General features: G+C 37.8%; 1 protein-coding gene across 5 annotated transcripts in view; it reads right to left on the reverse strand.

Moving 5' to 3' along the window:
- DIP2B (disco interacting protein 2 homolog B) overlaps window positions 1–17,730 on the reverse strand; it is a 222,023-nt gene that overhangs the window by 52,903 nt on the left and 151,390 nt on the right. For 3 of the 5 annotated variants that reach the window (XM_064591251.1, XM_045873454.3, XM_064591250.1), the window contains 9 exons: window positions 16,361–16,516; window positions 15,766–15,888; window positions 12,328–12,525; window positions 9,924–10,015; window positions 8,120–8,230; window positions 6,669–6,792; window positions 5,945–6,054; window positions 2,894–2,996; window positions 1,640–1,704 (listed from right to left, as the gene is read on the reverse strand). In XM_064591251.1, coding sequence (XP_064447321.1) covers window positions 1,640–1,704; window positions 2,894–2,996; window positions 5,945–6,054; window positions 6,669–6,792; window positions 8,120–8,230; window positions 9,924–10,015; window positions 12,328–12,525; window positions 15,766–15,888; window positions 16,361–16,516 — 1,082 coding nt within the window. The remainder of the gene's footprint in view (window positions 1–1,639; window positions 1,705–2,893; window positions 2,997–5,944; window positions 6,055–6,668; window positions 6,793–8,119; window positions 8,231–9,923; window positions 10,016–12,327; window positions 12,526–15,765; window positions 15,889–16,360; window positions 16,517–17,730) is intronic. The other 2 variants (XM_045873455.3, XM_064591249.1) reach the window with 2 other exon arrangements.

Consider the following 17,730-nt stretch of genomic DNA (forward strand, 5'->3'; position numbering starts at 1 on the left):
TTCTTTTTGAACTGCTGCTTACTATTCCATAGTATGACTATTTCACAATTTATTTAGGTCATTTCCCTATTATTGACAACTTTTTTGCTATTATAAACAATGTTTCAAGGGACAGGTTTATACTTACTTCCCTGCGCACATGTACAAGTGTTTGTCTACAGTAGATACAGAAAAGTAGTACTGCTGGGTCATAGAATATATGCTTTTAAAATTCACCAGATACTGCCAAACCACCCTCTAATCCACTCGGTGCTTTCATCATGCGCATGCTCACCACATACCACAAAGAGGTGGGTATTACAAAGCAAGAAATCAGAGTTTCCCTGATTCTTGGAGGAGGTCCTGCTCAGACTTATTATGTGTTGGGGTAGATAAAGCTGAGTGAGCTGAGGGGGTCATGCAATTTGGTGTCTCTCCTGTCCCCCAAATCAAACATACCCAGACTCCGTGTCCCCAAAGAGATCCAGCCCACAGAATAACTAAGTCTTGGTATTTAGGCTGGTCATTTTATTTACCACCTAAGTGGCCCCTCAAAAACAAGATACCACTGTAAACCCCCTTTACCTCCCTCCAAGTTTCTAGCTATGTTGACAAAGTTTTGAATTTCCAGGACAAAATGGTGTTACTACCAAGTCTTTATACATGTCCCTATCTTGCTCTTTGTATCACAGGGAGAAAATTCCCTCTAACTCCTCAAAAGGGTGTTTTAACCTCTGATTAAAAAAACAAAATGGGAAGGCCTTCGGAAAGAAGCTGGAAAGTATGTACACTCAAGGAATAGGCTCTTACTACTCTGAGGTGTCCTGGGTGAAAAGGGATCCTCCTCCTCTTCCCCCAGGCTTCACTGTCTACTCATTCTCAGATTCCTGCAGTGCGCAGGGAAGTTGGATGAGATGTTCTCTCGAAGGTCCTTTGCAACTCTCAGATCCTTTATCTCTCAGCATGCTATATATGGTAGCTTTTCCCATTTAAATGTCCCCTCTCTTTATCTCCACCCCCAAAATACCTCTATAATGGCTAAATCTTACCCATTTCTCAAAGTCCAACTCAACTGTGCTCTTCTAGAAAAATGGCCTGATATCAGAGCTGGGAGGAACTACCCTTGGCCTAACTCCCATAGTATGTTACCTGTTCCTCTATTACAGAAGTAGCCTGATCTACCTTGTTACTCTATTCTTTAACTGTCACAGGGAGTCATTCAATATATTTTGCCCAATGGAAAGGTTAGATGTCATTAAGCACAGTTGCCAAGTTCTAAATACATTTATGTAATCCTTTCTTGAGAAAAGAGAAGAGGTAAATCTCAAACATACTATTGTTAATCATAAATAAATATACAGTCATTTGTAGAAAAGTGGTACTATGATGGCCGATGTTTTAAAAAAATTTTGATCCTAAGTTCTCCCACAAACTGTTATGTGAAAGGTATGCCCAACCACACACTGAAGAAAAAACAGAATTACGGTCTCCTTAAAAACCATTACCATTTTATTACAAAATTATTCTAGAAAATATTTTTGATCTTTAGGGGGCTTAAATTTCAAACAAGCACAGGGAGATGATCTGGTTACACAGCACACATACTGATCTGAATTATAAGCACAATTTACACTAAAGGCCATAATTCTGAGGAGCTTACCGCAAACATGCCATGCCACAGCCCGGCATCCTTCTTAAAGTCTAAAACATTTACTACTGTCTCCCCTAGGATTAAAAAAAAAAGGAAAAAACAAAAGGAAATCATCTTTAGTGTTAAGCAGTAAAATTGTCTCACTTGTCTCTATTAAACAACTGGTTTGATACTTTGGAAGAAATCACTAAAAGCTCTCAGGGTCTTTTGATTACTTGAGGGTCCCCTCAAACTGGCTAGGGGACTGATCATAGGTCAGAGAAGAGATAATGAGTTTGAAATTCCTTACGACATAGGCACTGTCTTCCAAGAGATATTTTTTTCCTAATTATATAAGGAACACATGCTTATTTTAGAAACTTTGCAAGTTTCACAAACACATGTAAAAAATTGTTACTTCCTAGAGAAAATTAAAAAGTTGGTGTATATATATATATCTATATATTACATACACACACGCACACACACACACACAAGCATACTTATATCTAGACAGATGCCCACCATAACAAAATTGGCATACAGATATCTACCATAATAAAACTGGCATACCACTCTGTATCTAAATTGTTGCCACTTAATGATATATTGAAACAATTTCCCTATATCTTTAATATTCAAGAACAGGAGTCTTAATGCCTCAGGGTATAATCCATTACTTGAGCATATTATAATTTAATCAATCCCTATTTTCTGGCATTTTGATTGCCTCCATTATATATAAATACATTTTACCAGACAAGAATGCTGCTCTTTAATGAACATGTATTAACTTGTTTCATTTTATGAAAGGAAAATAAAAAATTTAATATTGTAAAGAACATTCTAAGGCAAAGTCATTACACTGTATCAACATATCTAAAGTTCAACAATACAGAATACATTTTTGTGTTTTAATTTATGCTTTTTGGTAGCTGGATTTCTTTGACTCTAACTCCAAATGTACAGCTGGTGTCAGCTCTGTATACACAGGAAGACAGAGATATATAACATTTTGCAGCTAATAAACACATGGTTTTAATTTGTTTTCTATTTCTACACTCTAGAAGTCATGCTTTACATATTTGGTTTGCCCAGAATTTTAGTTCCTTTAAATTATAGCATATTTGTGAAAAAGAAGAAAGCAAAAGCAAGCCAAGAATGTGTCTTAGAGCATTTCACTCTGAATTTGGTCATTAACTGGAATCCAGTCGTTGAGCACTCTGCTCACGGTCACATATATCTGAGGCTCACAATGAGGGCAGTCACGGGATGGAGTCTGACCTTCAGAATAATTGCAGGCCTGGGACAGAGCTTGGCAGTGAGACAACATTGCAAGGCGGGACACTGTAACTCCCATTACACTCCCTTCTTTGCTTGTTTTATACTAGAAAAAAAAAATCACAAAAAACAAAAGCATAAGAAAACACAATAAAATGGGTTATTTCAAATGACAAAGTAGAATTCAAAAATGAAACCCAGACAAGCCATGGTAATGGGCTGATTTTAATGTTTCATATGACTATTTGACGCTATGCACTGGGGGGCCCCAAACTCTAATCATGCAAAGATAGGACTGAGGAATGATGAAGCTTGACAAAAGTATGTGTGAAAAATTCTTAAAGGTTTAATTAGTCATCAGTGTGAAGTGGCTGCTAAAGAAGCCAAACAAGTGAGTGGAGCTGCATTAATAGAAGCATCGTATCAAGTACACAGCAAGCAGGGCACTGCAGACTTAAAGGTGGGTAAGACGTGGTTCCTGTCTGTCAGAAGCTCCTACATCGGGAAGGGGAGACCTAGAAATGGCCTATTCACTCCTACAAATCAATCAACTCGCATTTTGCTTTTTACCTCAATGCTCCACCCAAGCTGTTTTTCACCCAGATCAGCAACTTCTGTTTGTTAAATCAAAAGGATATATGACATACTTGATTTTATCCTGCATTTCTATGACATCTGACACCTCCTTCCTTGACACTGTCTCCTTCCTTGGCTTTTGTGATATTCTTCTCTCCTATTCATCATCTCTCCCCCTCTCTCCCCCTTCCATTTCCTTTGCCCATCCCTTAAATGTTGGCATTTCCTGAAAGTTCTGTTCTGCTTTCTCTTTTCACTTCATTCCATCGGGGTACCACTCTCCTGATGGCTCCTAATTCTCGGTCTCCAACCCAGCCCTCCTTCCAGATATCCAGACTTATAGAGTCAACTGTTCCCCCTTAACGACCTGTAGTCCTGTGAAAATAAATGCATCCACCATGGTATTCCTCATTCCCCACCCCGTGCCCATGAACTCTTACTATATTTTCTTCCCCCCCCAAATTATTTATTTATTTGACAGAGAGAGATAGCGAGAGAGGGAACACAAGCAGGGGGTTGGGAGAGGGGGAAGCAGGCTTCCCGCCAAGCAGGGAGCCCGATGCGGGGCTTGATCCCAGGACCCCGTGATCATGACCTGAGCCGAAGGCAGACACTTAACGGGTGAGCCACCCAGGCGCCTCCTTGCTGTATTTTCTTAATAAAGGATGGCATCATCTACCGCGTTGCTCAAGTCAGAAACCTGAGAGTCTTTCTTGCTTCCTCCCTCTCCAGAGCCAGGCCCTAAATCCTGCCTCTTCTACTTCCTTACTGTCTCTCAATTCCACCTACTTTTCTCTATCCCCATTACCATGAGCTTGGGCTTATCTAGATAACTATAAAAGCTGGACTCCCTGTTTACCTTCTTAACCCAACCAAACCAGATACATCTTTTAACAACATATTTATTCTTATCAAACTCTTCTGACAACCCTTTAATAGCTCCCTATGACTCCTAGGGTACTTTAAACTCACTAGAAATGTCCTGTGGGTAATAAGAGGTTCCTAAGTAAAAACTGCAAGTTAGTTCAGAATAGCCAAAGCCTAGAAATGTGGAGGGTAGTAGTTCTACATGAGGTCAGAGAGCCAAGCAGGGGCCACAAATGAAGTGCCCTTCACTTTTTATGAAGAACCAATAAAGAAGCCTGAAAAGGAGTGTTCACTGAGGCAGGAGAACTGACAGAGTAGTCAGGGAAGCCAGTGAGCAGGGTTAAGGAGGCTGGAGTGATGAAATATGTCCTCACTGAGAAATGATATGGATTAAGAATTGACTGCTAAATTTTAATTGCCTGTTTACTTGTCTTTCATTTATTTTAATTAATTTATTTTTTAAAGATTTTATTTATTTATTTGACAGAGAGAGCGAGAAAGCACAAGCAGGGGGAACAATAGAGGGAAAGGGAGAGGCAGACTCCACGTGGAGCAGGGAGCCCGATGCAGGGCTCGATCCCAGGACGCTGAGATCATGACCTGAGCTGAAGGCAGGCATTTAACTGACTGAGCCATCCAGGTGCCCCACTTGTCTGTCAAACATACTCAGCTCTCTTTCATCTTTCAAAGCATCCAACATGAACATATCACTGCTCAAAGCTACTGCCCACTCTCTTCCCTATTATAGCCAGTTATTACCACAGGGCTCAAGGCTGGGTGGATTTTTTTCCTGAAACTTTTCTTTTTTAATGTATTGATTTGTCATTAATTTAGCAAACAGGTGGTGAGCATTTACTAATATGTCTCGAGCACAATGCAGAGTCATCAAGGGCACAGCTTTTAAAGTGAAACAGATGGGAGTGTAAATCCCAGCTCTGTCATTTTTGAGTCATGTGGACTTTGGTTGGTTACTTGAGTTCATTTAAGCCTTAGTCTCCTCACCTATAAAGCAGGTTTGATAACAGGCCCAACCTCATCGGGTACTTGTGGGGACTGCCTAAGATCACGCATTTGAAGCTGCTCTTAGCCTGGTGCCTGCTATGCAGGAGGACTTGATCCCTCAAACTGAATGTTTCGATCACTCAAGGTCCTACACTGACCTTCAATACCAAACCCTTTAGCCACGTGTTTCTTCTTGCTCTTTATCTTTCATCTGTTAAGTTTGTTCTTCTCAAGCACAGCTCTTTTCCTTCCTTGTTTCTCCATTCTTTTGCTTCCCACTCCCATACCTCCCCAAAAGCGGCAGAGGAATATCTCTGTCATTATATCATTTCTTAAACCTTTGTACATCTCTAGGTCTTGTGTAACTTTCTTCCATGACGAGGATCAATTTTTTTTTTTTTTTTGTGGGGGCTGTCTCTCTTGAATGTGTATTTACGTTAAAAACAATTAGAAGGTCTAATACAAGCATTTTACAAGCCAAAAGATGGAACTCCAATAAACTAGGAGGCTTTTCTAAAATTAAAACTGCAAAAGGTTAGTTTTAAATTTTATAAGATGGCAACTGAAGCCACACGAAGCCAGAATGTATGTTCTAGTCTCAGGACTTACCTCAATGTACGCTGGTTCTGTACCAGCAGGTGAGATGTGGGGCTGCCAGTCTTTAGGTGGCTTCGAAAGGTACTTGGAATCTGTTACAACCCATTTGAGCCGGGGCCAACCTAAATCAAACCCAAAATAAAAATTGAATTGCCTAAGCCATAAGGGAAGGAGTTCACACTGAATTGGTCGTTTTAGTATCGAGACCAAATCAAGGTCATTGTAAAATCAGTAAAAGACTGCATTTTTTATTAGTTTTTAGTGATAAATCACCAGACAATTATACCTTCTTTCAAAAGTACAATCGTTCCACATGCTAATTTCAGGCCTTGACATTACCTCAACAACTGGGAGGTCCATTTGGCAGTGGAAGTCCACTGAGGTTAGTGGTCTATCCTCTGTCTCTACATGTAGCATTTAGCTTTAGTGAACAGAGTGGTAGCTTTTCCAACCATCAGCATAAAGGTTAAGGGTGTGGGCTGTGGAATCAGACAGATTTGGGTTCAAATCGCTGCTCTGCCACTTATTAGCTGTGACTTTGGGCAAGTTACTTAACCTCTCTGTGTCTCAGTTTCCTCACCTGTAAAATGGGGATAATAATGGTACCTACTTCATAAGAATGTGAGAATTAAATAAGAAAATAGATGTTAAGTACTTAGCTATTATCAAATTAAAATACTTATTAAAGTATAAGTTTTAACTTTCAATTGATAATTCAAGTATAAATATTACTAACCTTTAAACTGTACAATTTCTCCATTCTGGGTTTTTGGCAGCCCCTTTAGACAAACTTCACTGGTAAGAGCTAAGGCAATACCACAGCTTCCTAGCAAGAAGCCAATCTGCTGCCCTCCAGCATCCTGTGGAGAGAAGATAATGAGCACGGTGGGGAGTGAACGTGAGCACATCCGTGCCCCAAACCTAACACTGAGCAATGCTCTGGCACTTGTGTGATAACATTCACGGGACCCCACTGACACCTGGCAATTGTCAAACTCCAATGACAATATGTTCTTCCAAATAACTTCTACAATACAATGACTTCCTGAGTACAAATCAAATATTTTATTAATCTGACATTGCTAATGGTGAATTCTACCAGTCAATGTGACCATTTTATTCAAAAGTCAGCAATGTTCCTCTTTTAAATTAATTTCAGGCCAGTGAAATAGATGTGACGTGAACCTGGTTAAGTTGTCTTGACCTAGCCACATCCCCAAATTCAAAAGCAAAGCAACCCAGGTCAGAATAAAATAATGTAAATGGACACCAAATGTCCAAATTTACAATGAAAGTGAATGGATGGTTATACCTAAATCCACATACTCCTTATTATTCTATTTTAAAGGAGGTAAGATTTAAGCCTTATGACAATAGCAGAGAAAAAAACTGAAGAGATAGTCTAAGGTAGTTCCATTAAAATATCACCTTGAAAGTATTATTACGAAACCACACAAACACAGCCAACTTAATAATTTAAGAACAACCCTATGATTTCCTGACTAATCTAAAGATGCTATATCCCATCAACCAGTTTCAGGGATGTCACCAATTTGTTTTTTACTCCTTTCACAAAATAACTGTTCTTATAAATCCACACTCTCTATCATATTTGTCTTTATCATGACCCCTCAATAAACTGTAGGAGAAAATCAGGGTCAAACAGCTCACGGAGAAATCTTTCGGTTAAACTTAAAAAAAATTTGCTACATATGCTGCATGGGCTGATGTGTCATTAAAGTAAAATCTTATTCCCCAGAGTAGTAATACACATCACTGTATCATCCTTCAACTTAAAGGAAATCCTGGGTTGTATGATACAATTAAAGGAAATCCCTTCACAAAAAGGTCTCACTTATTATAAATGTGGATTATCTATAGTCTCAAGGAAGTAATAGGGATCCTCTCTATAAATGGTAATTGTTGAAAAGTAAGGTATGCCCCCATGAGTTTTAAATTTTATCTATAAAAATTCTAACTTAGTTGAAACAATATTATTTTCCTGAAATTTATAAACAATAATAACTATTATTTGTCTACAACTCTCATGTTTTTAGAAAGTGAAGCTGAATACTTAAGAAAACGGTTAGGCGGTTTCTAATGTCATGATGGAGTCAATCGATCCAAGATCCAAGAAGCCCACCATGTCACATCAGGCTACATTCCTCTTAAATTTAGCAATGTTACCTTTCTGGTAAGAGGTACCTCTATAGGCACTGGAATCACTTCTGCCAGGAGACATCCATAAAAAGCCACCATAAACATGACTGGATCATTGTTGGGGTAAACCAGGGCTACCTAAAATGCATAATGACATTCAATAACAGAGGAATAAAACCAGACTAATACTTTCAATGTCATTGTCGAAGATAAACATTTATATATAACATGTCTCATGAACACAATAAAACTAATAGCCTAAAGAAAATTAAGTTATTGAGAAAGATGCACAAGTCTAAAAAAGATTTCTATCATTCCCGTGATTATACTAGACATGTTTTAGAAACTATAATGCAATTCATCATCATCATCATAAGAAAAATTTTTCACTGAATTCTACTGGTGATTGAGCAGTTAACAACTCACCTTAAGTAGTAAGTTAATTACTTGTAAAACCTAAGGCAATTTACTTTAGTGCAGGACTAAAGCAATAAAATAAATGTAATGGGTCTCTCTAGATAAGCCAGCATATTAGAGAATAAGCCTTACAACTCTCAGAGAACTCACAGGAGTTGACGGACTCGATTGCCATTACAGGGCCAACTCAAGGTTTCTTATTCTTTAATGAGTTCATTGCATTAGTCCTCACTCACTTAGCCAACAATGCAAGTCCTCTAGCATGAAGGCTTTGGTAATGGTGTAAGTTAATACTGGCACAAGCCATTATGGATAAAAAGCTAATTCATCTACAAAAGATAAACATTGAAACTATGTTCAAACTATTCAAAACCGTGATCTTACCTGTAATGCATCATAGGGATAACTGACCCTTCCTAATTTACTGAAGGAATGTAAAACTATTATCATTGTGGAGCTTGTTACTTAGCTTAGATGTTTATAGATTGACATGTTAAACTTAATTATGTCACCAGACTCTTGGTCCCCCTTCTTTTACTTTCAAATTCTCTCAACTCACTCCCAAGATAAATTCAATCCTCAAGTTGCTAATCCTTTCTAGAGTTCTAAAAAATGTTAATTCCACAAAACATTTAAGACAACCCATTTCCTTCCTGCACACAAGTGTCTATGGTGCTAGGAAGACACAAAAATTACCTTCTTAGGGTTCAGTGAGGACCAGGAAACCCTCATGTGTCACAGTTATAAGTGGAAGTCACCCTCTAGGTGCCCTTTGCCACAGTGCAAAAGTATTTTTAAAAGGCTAGTTCAGGAGGTTCTATATCATGAGCCTACTAAAAAGAAGTCTGTTGTGTAGTTGATGCTTCATTCTACAAATACCAAATAAAAAGTAACATTTGACGATAAGAAGTCATCATATTTAGAAAGTCATTGATAGGAAAAAAACTCTCCAAAAAGTTAGAAAAAAATTTTGTTTAATGTCACCTTCAATTAAAGAAGAAATTAAATGATGTCATTTTGTTTCTTCTTAGAATATGGCTCGCCCTCTCTTTCTACATAAAACCACAGAAAATGTTTTGAAAAATTTTTATGGGTAATTTGTAATGAAAAAAAATCAGAGTAAACTTTATTGCTATTTTTGTTGTCTGATTAATGAAATATTTATTTCCAGAAAGAGTGAGCTCCCTCTTTCTTTGTATTAGCACAAGAATTTACTGAGTAGTAGGTACTGAAAGGGACATGTGAATTTCCTTCAATCTGTGAATATAAGAACTATAACCTGGCATTGAGCAAACCATTTTCATTTTCTAAGAGTAAAAGTTACATAAATTGTACTGTTGTGCATTAAAAGTTCAGAATGTGCATATTAGAAAACAATGAAACATCACCTCCCTAGAACCAAAAAACCAATTACCCTGTCTCCAGGTTTTAATACAGGTTCATTTTTGGTCCCCAGTTTATTAAGCAGTGTGTAGGCCAACTTTAAACTTCTGCTCCACAACTTTCCTGGAAAAAGAAAAGAATCATATAGAAAAACACAGGCCTACCTCAGCGAGGGGGCATTCAGTTCATTAGCACATTTAGTAAGACAGTGGCCCTTCCAAATGTCTCATTAGACAAGCATCACCCCCAACACGCAAAGCTCCTCCCCCACAAAAACTGCTTTATATTCACTTGAGTTTACGGAAGCCAGTCCTGTTTCCAAACAAAAAGAAAGCTTTATCAGATGCTCATTCTGGTAACAGATAATATTTCAAATTCTTTTGTGAAGTAATCTGATATCTTTAGAAATAATTTGATGTTAGCTGATCACATTTAAAGGGAGGACAACAATTTTTATAACAGGGCTGAAAATCAGAAGACTACTTCTGCTCTAAGCTTCTTCTGAAGAACTACTTACATATATGGTATTAGATACTTGAGGTTAACTGCAAAGCAGAAGTATGACTCAAATGATTAAGCATTCCATGGCACTGTATTTCAGTGAAAACAGACAATATGGAAATTAGGTGAAACGTGGATATATTCATAGGTGTTATACAAACATGTAAAGATTTAGTCAGCTAACTGCTTTAAGGGTTACATGGATGAAATTAATATATAGCTTCTGAAATGAATGCTAAAAACCACTTTTTGGGGAAAAAAATAGTTGATCTTCCCCTCTTTCTTCCCCCTCCCTCCAAACACCCTTAGAAATTCTTATCTTAGATTATGCAGAAAGTGAAAAAGAAATCATGTCATTCTGAATAGGTATGTTAGTTTTACATATAACTCATTCAGTGGGGCAGCTAGGGTTTTAAACTCACGTCTGTCAGATTCTTTAAATAAAAACTACTTTCTTCCGAAAATTACTCAGTATCTAGGTTTATGGACATGTGCTTCACTTCTTTTTTTTAAGATTTTATTTATTTGCCAGAGAGAGAGAGAATGCATGAGAGAGAGCACAAGCAGGGGGAGCGGCAGGCAGAAGGAGAAGCAGGCTTTCTGCTGAGCAAGGAACCCGATGTGGAACTCGATGGGATCATGACCTGAGCCGAAGGCAGACACTTAACCGACTGAGCCACCCAGGCGTCCCTGAGCTTCACTTCTGAAGGGAAAAAGGAACCTGATGTTTGAATAAACTAGTATAAAATCTCACAGCCCAGGTTGAATCCATTCTTCTTCTTGTTGATAATTGAAAAATAGGGGCACCTGGGTGGTTCAGTAGGTTAAGTGTCTATCTTTGGCTCAGGTCATGGTCTCAGGGTCCTGGGCTCCCTGCTCAGCAGGGAGTCTGATTCTCCTCTCCCTGTGCCTCTACCCCTGCCGCCCCCACCCCCCTTGAGCTCTCTCTCTCAAATAAATAAAATCTTTAAAAAAAAATCTAAAAATTGAAAAATAGAATTATTTTAGAGGAATTTTTAAAAGAAAAATAAGTTACTTTGAAAAGCTATTTAAAAAAGAAAAATCAAACTTTAGCTGGGGTGCAAAACTAAATGGAAAAGTACCAATTCTTTGGAGGTTTTTTTTTTTTAAGATTATTTATTTATTTATTTATTAGAGAGAGAGAGCGAGCGAGCACAAGCAGGGGGAGCAGCAGGCAGAGGGAGAAGCAGGTTCCCCGCCAAGCAAGGAGCTGGATGCAGGACTCAATTCTAGGACCCCGGGATCCCAACCTGAGCTGAAGGCAGATGCTTAAACGATTGAGCCACCCAGGCATCCCTAATTCTTTGTTCATTATAAAATTTTGTGCCTATTCTAGCGAGAGGTAGAATGAAATGGCAAAGATCTAAAAAGTAATTGGTTTCAATTTTTAGATAAAACTATCAGATTTTGGGGGGCAACTGGGTGGCTCAGTCAGTTAAGCGTCTGCCTTCAGCTCAGGTCATGATCCCAGGGTCCTGGGATCAAGCCCCGCGTTGTCGGGCCTGCTTCTCCCTCTCCTCCCAGCTTGTGCTCTCTCGCGCTATCTCTGGCTCTCTCTCAGATAGATAAATAAAATCTTAAAAAAAAAAGCATTTCTTTAAAAACAAAAACAAAAACTATCCTGCCCAAACATCTTCTCCAAATCCCCTTCTAATATTAAATCATCAGTGGATCCAGAAAGCCTTTCTTCTTTCTGCTCTTTTAAATATTAGCTGCTTTGCAAATATCATTTAGCAAATGAAAATATTTGACAATAGCTTTACTTAGACCTCAGGATCCTATTAAAATAATTTAAAATATCTGTTGAAACACAATGACCAGCAACCGCTAAATATCAAGATGAAAACACCACCCATGATAATATGAAGAACTATCAGGAGAAAAGGAAGGAGCTGGGACTCTTGCAAACTGACCATATGTGAGTGTGTAAACTGGTTTCCCCGTCACGTCCAGGGCGGTCAGACAGGGGCATTTTGCTTGTGTGGTGCCCCAGCGCTGCAGGGCCGACTCAAGAGCAGGAGGCCAGTTACAGATGACTCCTAATGGCTCCCCCTTTACAGGGGTCATCTGCCGTCCTTCAGGCTTGGGCTGGTTGGGGTCTGGCTGAGGTACTGTACCAAAAAAAACCCCAGGGGTTATAAAAATATTATCTGAAATATATACAAATAGCAACTAACAAAACTTAGGTCTCTAATCGCAAATATATTTCCCTTTTCTCTTCATCTTTATTTGGTTTAAACTCACTCTGAAAAAAGAAATGATATCACTAGAAATGGTAATCCACAAAATGGGCCTGAATTCACCTTCCCACATAATCATGAAATCATATTTAATATATTTTATGTAATTAACAAATCCTGACTCTAACAAAGCAAATCATTGAACGTACAGAAAAGCACAGAGCCTACATTCCTTTTTAGCAATTTTATAATTTGACTCAACTGGTTTTTAAATCCTTAAATCCTTCTAATTCAGAAGTGTCTGATGTTAGAGAGCCAGGTTGCACTTCACTGGGTTATATTTAACGAAAAAGCACTAAACTGTGTGTCAGAAAACCCAAATTTACGTTAACATTTTACCAGTGTGACCTTAATCAACTTGAGTTACTTGAGTCTCATTTTTCCTCATCTGTAAAATGGGGATAGTAACACTTAGACAGGGTCATTATTACACTTGATCTTAGTCAAAAGGCAGAGACGGGATCACAGGGTCATTATTAGACTCAAACAGATGACAGTGTTCCATGTCTCCGTACGTTCGTACACATCTCATCTGGCCAACCCCTTTGCTCCTGGTATACTTGTACGCATCTTTGTCAGGATGCAGCTCAAACAGCACATTCCCTGGGAAGCCGTCCCCAGTCATTCCTTCCTTAGTGCTCCCCCACTGTATGGTAGTCTACCCTTAATTAAAGCACTGAGGATCCTCAAAGAATTACTGTGTAAGCTTTTCTCCCCCTAAGCCTGACACCTTCTTGAAAGAAGGCCTGGTTCTTTGTCTTCTTTTGCCTATGGTGCCTAATACATAATGGTAGCTCAACTGATGTTAATTAAATTGAACTGAATTTGGGGGAACGGAAGTGCTAGATTATTAACATGGTCATTCCAGAAATTGGAGGTGAATAGTATTTCATATTTTTTCATATAAATAAAAGTCCTCTTAATTTTTCTACAATGAACAAATATTATTCAAATAATAAAAAGCAGAAAAATTCTATTTTCATAGCAGCAAGATAATTTATACACGGAACAAAGTCATTTACTAAGTGCCAATGATATGCACAGGATGTAATAAACACTGAGGAAATAAATGCTGTACATATCATTCTTTGAACAAACATTTATTGTTTCTAATAAGTGCTAGGTGCAAGGAGCACTGAGTCTGCGCCCTCATAAGGTATCTGGAGTGCAAGGGGGACACACACACATACACAGAACTAAGTAGAGAAACATGAACAATGCATGACAGAAACGTTACAGGGATGGAAGAAGGCCACATCACCTAGCTTAGAGGACGGAGTCCCCCATGTGAGCTGAGTCTTAGAGGAAGGGTAGGAAGTGGGAGATGAGAGAAGAGGCATAGAAAGGAAAAGAAACAGAATAAGCAGCAAGTATTAGATGGGCAAATGAAATATGAAATAACTTTATTTTATAGCTCAACTTAATGACAGACTTGGGAAATTTACTTAAAATGTCTTGATTCTTTTTTCTACTAACATAAAACTAATGAAATAGTTTCACTTTCCAATTCACTGCCCTAGGTATGTAACGTTTCAGCTGCCCTTCTACTTCATATATTCCCAGACTCTAAACCACCATATTCATTAAAAAAATAAACATGTGTGATTCTAAATAGTTTTGTTTTTATGGACAGACTGTATATATGGTAGGCATGGTCTTCTGGTCATAAAAGTGTGTATGTTATTGCCACCCACTAGGCCTCAATGCAGACCCTGGGGGACACTCTTTCAAAGGCTCCCAAAGACATGTGGATACTTTACTTTTCCAAAGATAATCATCACTTAAATGAGCAACTGTCGCCTATTTATAATTAGTGGAAAGCTGTTAGTGCTATTCTGCCAATGAAAATTGTTCAAGTATGATTCCTATTAAACCTTGACCTTCATTTGCCTGGTTAATACACAGTGCTAGAAATACTGGGGAGGCTATTACTGGTATGAGCATCTTGAATATCAGGATATGTAGGAAGATGTCCATAGTTCAGTGAGTTTAGTGACTCCTAAAGAAACATAAAGTCATCTTAACCTCGTACGTCAGGTTGCCTGTTGCTTCTGGCTGCATAAAGTGGGCTAAGACCAGATCTAGTCTATTAACATGCCTAGTTCCATTAACACATCCAAAGTGATCAAAGCCTACTATATTAGTCTCAGGATGTAAAAATGAACTACAAAGCTACCAAGGCTCAGTTCTGTTGACAAAACCTTTTGTTAGGTAGATCTGTTCGTCATCCAGCTTCAATAATTATCAAACGGCCACTTTCATTTCATCTATACTCCTACTCATTCAACTCCCAATTCTTTCTATTAAATTTCATCCATAAATATCTGTTAAATTATTAAATAAAGAAATCACTATTACCACTTGCTCTACGAAGCTCTCCCTAACCACACAGATGGGACTGATTTCTGCCCTTCTCCCAGCTGTTGCATTAGTCGATACATACTTACTGGCTAAACTATGCTTTCACGTGTATATATTTTAGTATATCTAATGTGTAAACAATATGAAGGAGTGGCTCTATTTTCATAAATCTTTGAACTCTTCACCATTTACCACACTGTCCTGTAAAAAGCAGACATATGTGTTGACTGACTGATTTAACAAAAGGATTATGTTGTATCAAAAAAGACTGGGCAAAATTTTTTTTTTTTTTCCCTGTAAGGAGAGACTTTATTTGAAAGGATTAAGGCAGGGTTGGAAGGAGGGGAAAGACTGTTACAATAGGGAGAACTCTCTGGCAATAAGATCTGCAAGTGTCTCTGACTGGGCAAATTTTTGAGGTCAAATTTGACATGTGTATTCTAGGATAATGCAAAATGTAAATAATTTAAAAAATTTTATTATTTGGGAAAGTTCCTAATTTCAAAGAGCATATTTTACAAGGATAGCTCTATGCTCCAGTTATCTCTTTGCCTTTCTCTCCCCTTCCTCTCTATTTTGCACCTGAGATCTGAAATACAAATGATCCTTAGGGAAAGAAGAACAGAGAACTACGAATTCTTTCAACAAAAATGCTGCCTCGTTCACCTTTAAATCCTACGGTACCTGACATGTAGTAATTGCCTAAGATATGTTTGTTGAAGGTATATATGTCTTCAGTATTATTACTACTACCTTCCACAATTTCTTCAGAGTCATCCACGAAAAATTCTTTTAAGGGAGGTCTTTTGGGTCGTTTCAGAGTGTTGAGAAGCTGCTGGATTTTGGTGGATACTCTGCTACTGACAGGAACACCTAGAAGGGAAAAAACAGTAAGTTAAAATTCATTGATTTTAGAGCTATCTCAGCTTCTCAATCCTCTTAGGAGTTTTTATTTCTAATGACATTTGGCTCTTGCTCAGTCTTACTCTAATTCAACTGGGTCAGAAATGTACAAATATGTACATAACAAGTTTTATGACAACACAGAACAAATATGGTGCTATTATTAACACCCTGCTTCCAGATTTCATCTAATCCTCTTTCTTACTTATAGCATTCTTTTTTTTTTCCATACTCAGTTTTTTATTCAGAGTATCTTTTGACAATGCAGACTGTCTGAACAAGTAACAGTGCTGCCACAGGGCAGGCTGTTGAAAAAGAGGGTGCTCCAGGGGACATGTGGGCAGTGGAGTTCTGCTCAACCACTCAGGCGCTGCTATTCACGATGTGAATTTTCCCAGTTTAACTAATATTCTCTATTTAGCTGCCCAAAAGAACTCCCTACCATCAGCTGTATCCATAAGGCTGGACCTGTTGGATCCTTTGTGCATGCCTTTAACTATCCCCGAGGGGGGCAGATCAATATTTGCTGGGCGCATTGAGGAAGATGATGATGAAGAAGAGGTAGTTGTAGTAACATCAGGGGGAGCAGAGAAATTCTCTAAGAGGGGAGAAAACAAAATTTAGAATCATATTACATTAGCAATAAAAAAATTCTTTAAAGTTTTGTTGTTTCTTAACAAGGAAAAAATTACCTAAACAGGGCATCAACTGTTATAAAATAACCTTTGAAATCAAATTCTACTAGGAAGATATAATGTGAGGGCAAGAGGTTAAGGAAGGGCATATCAAAATTATTATTTTTAAAAATTTGAATAGCCTTAAGTAAGAGCAAATCACACATTAAATATTCCTGAAAAACATTCTTTCCTACACAGAAAGACTGGTAGAAATTCAATATTAATAATCATAATAGAATAAAAACTGTGAGTGACTTCAAAATGAAAACAAAGTGAGTATGGTCATAATGCTACTAATATTCTAGTCTCAAGCATTTCTTCATGTTTACGTTGGCTTATCTATGTTTCTTCTTCCACTGAAAATGGAAGGAGTGTCTTGGGAGTGGGGTCAGATTCCTCAGGTCTCCAGATGAAGAAAACCAGATAAAGCCCACTTCCAATTTTTATAAAATAATCCACAAGAACCTCAGATCTACTTGACACACAAGGTTCTTCCCTTGATTGAAGCATGATTAAATAATGTTATTGTACTCTGCTTCATGTAGGGATTCTTAATATTGAGAAACTGAATGACATAAGTTGGAGGAGAGCATTCATCAGGGATGTGTTACAAAAAACTTAGAAAAACATCTGGAGAAGGAAAGGAAAATTAGAGGAAGTAAAATATATGATTCACAAGAATAACAACAAGCCACTCAAAACTATAAAAAAGACAAAAAGCATAATATAAACAATTTCTAAAATAAGTTTGGGAGTAAGGTCTCTATGCCCTAAAAGTCTGCTCTTACTAGTTCAATAGTTTTTAAAGTTCGAAATATACTAGCACAAGTATACTACAGTGTATACCTTTCTGTAGGATAATGAAGTAACAAAGCATTAAGAATAGGCACTTTTGTTTGACCCAGCAGTTCCACTTACTTGGAATATATCTTAAAGAAATAATCAGACAAACGCACCAAGTTGTGTGTTCAAGGATGTCCCTTCCAGCAGTTTTTACAATAACAAAAAATTGGATACTAGCTAAATGTCCAAAACAGGGGAACGGCTAAATAAGCCAAAGCATAACCATATAATGGCATACTTTGAAACCATAAAAATATAGTATAATTCTATATTAATGATCTAAAAGATGTTT

Source organism: Mirounga angustirostris, unplaced genomic scaffold, assembly GCF_029215605.1.
Source record: "Mirounga angustirostris isolate CCGP_5_RB_7025 unplaced genomic scaffold, mMirAng1.0.hap1 SCAF_5, whole genome shotgun sequence".
Taxonomy (NCBI): domain Eukaryota; kingdom Metazoa; phylum Chordata; class Mammalia; order Carnivora; family Phocidae; genus Mirounga; species Mirounga angustirostris.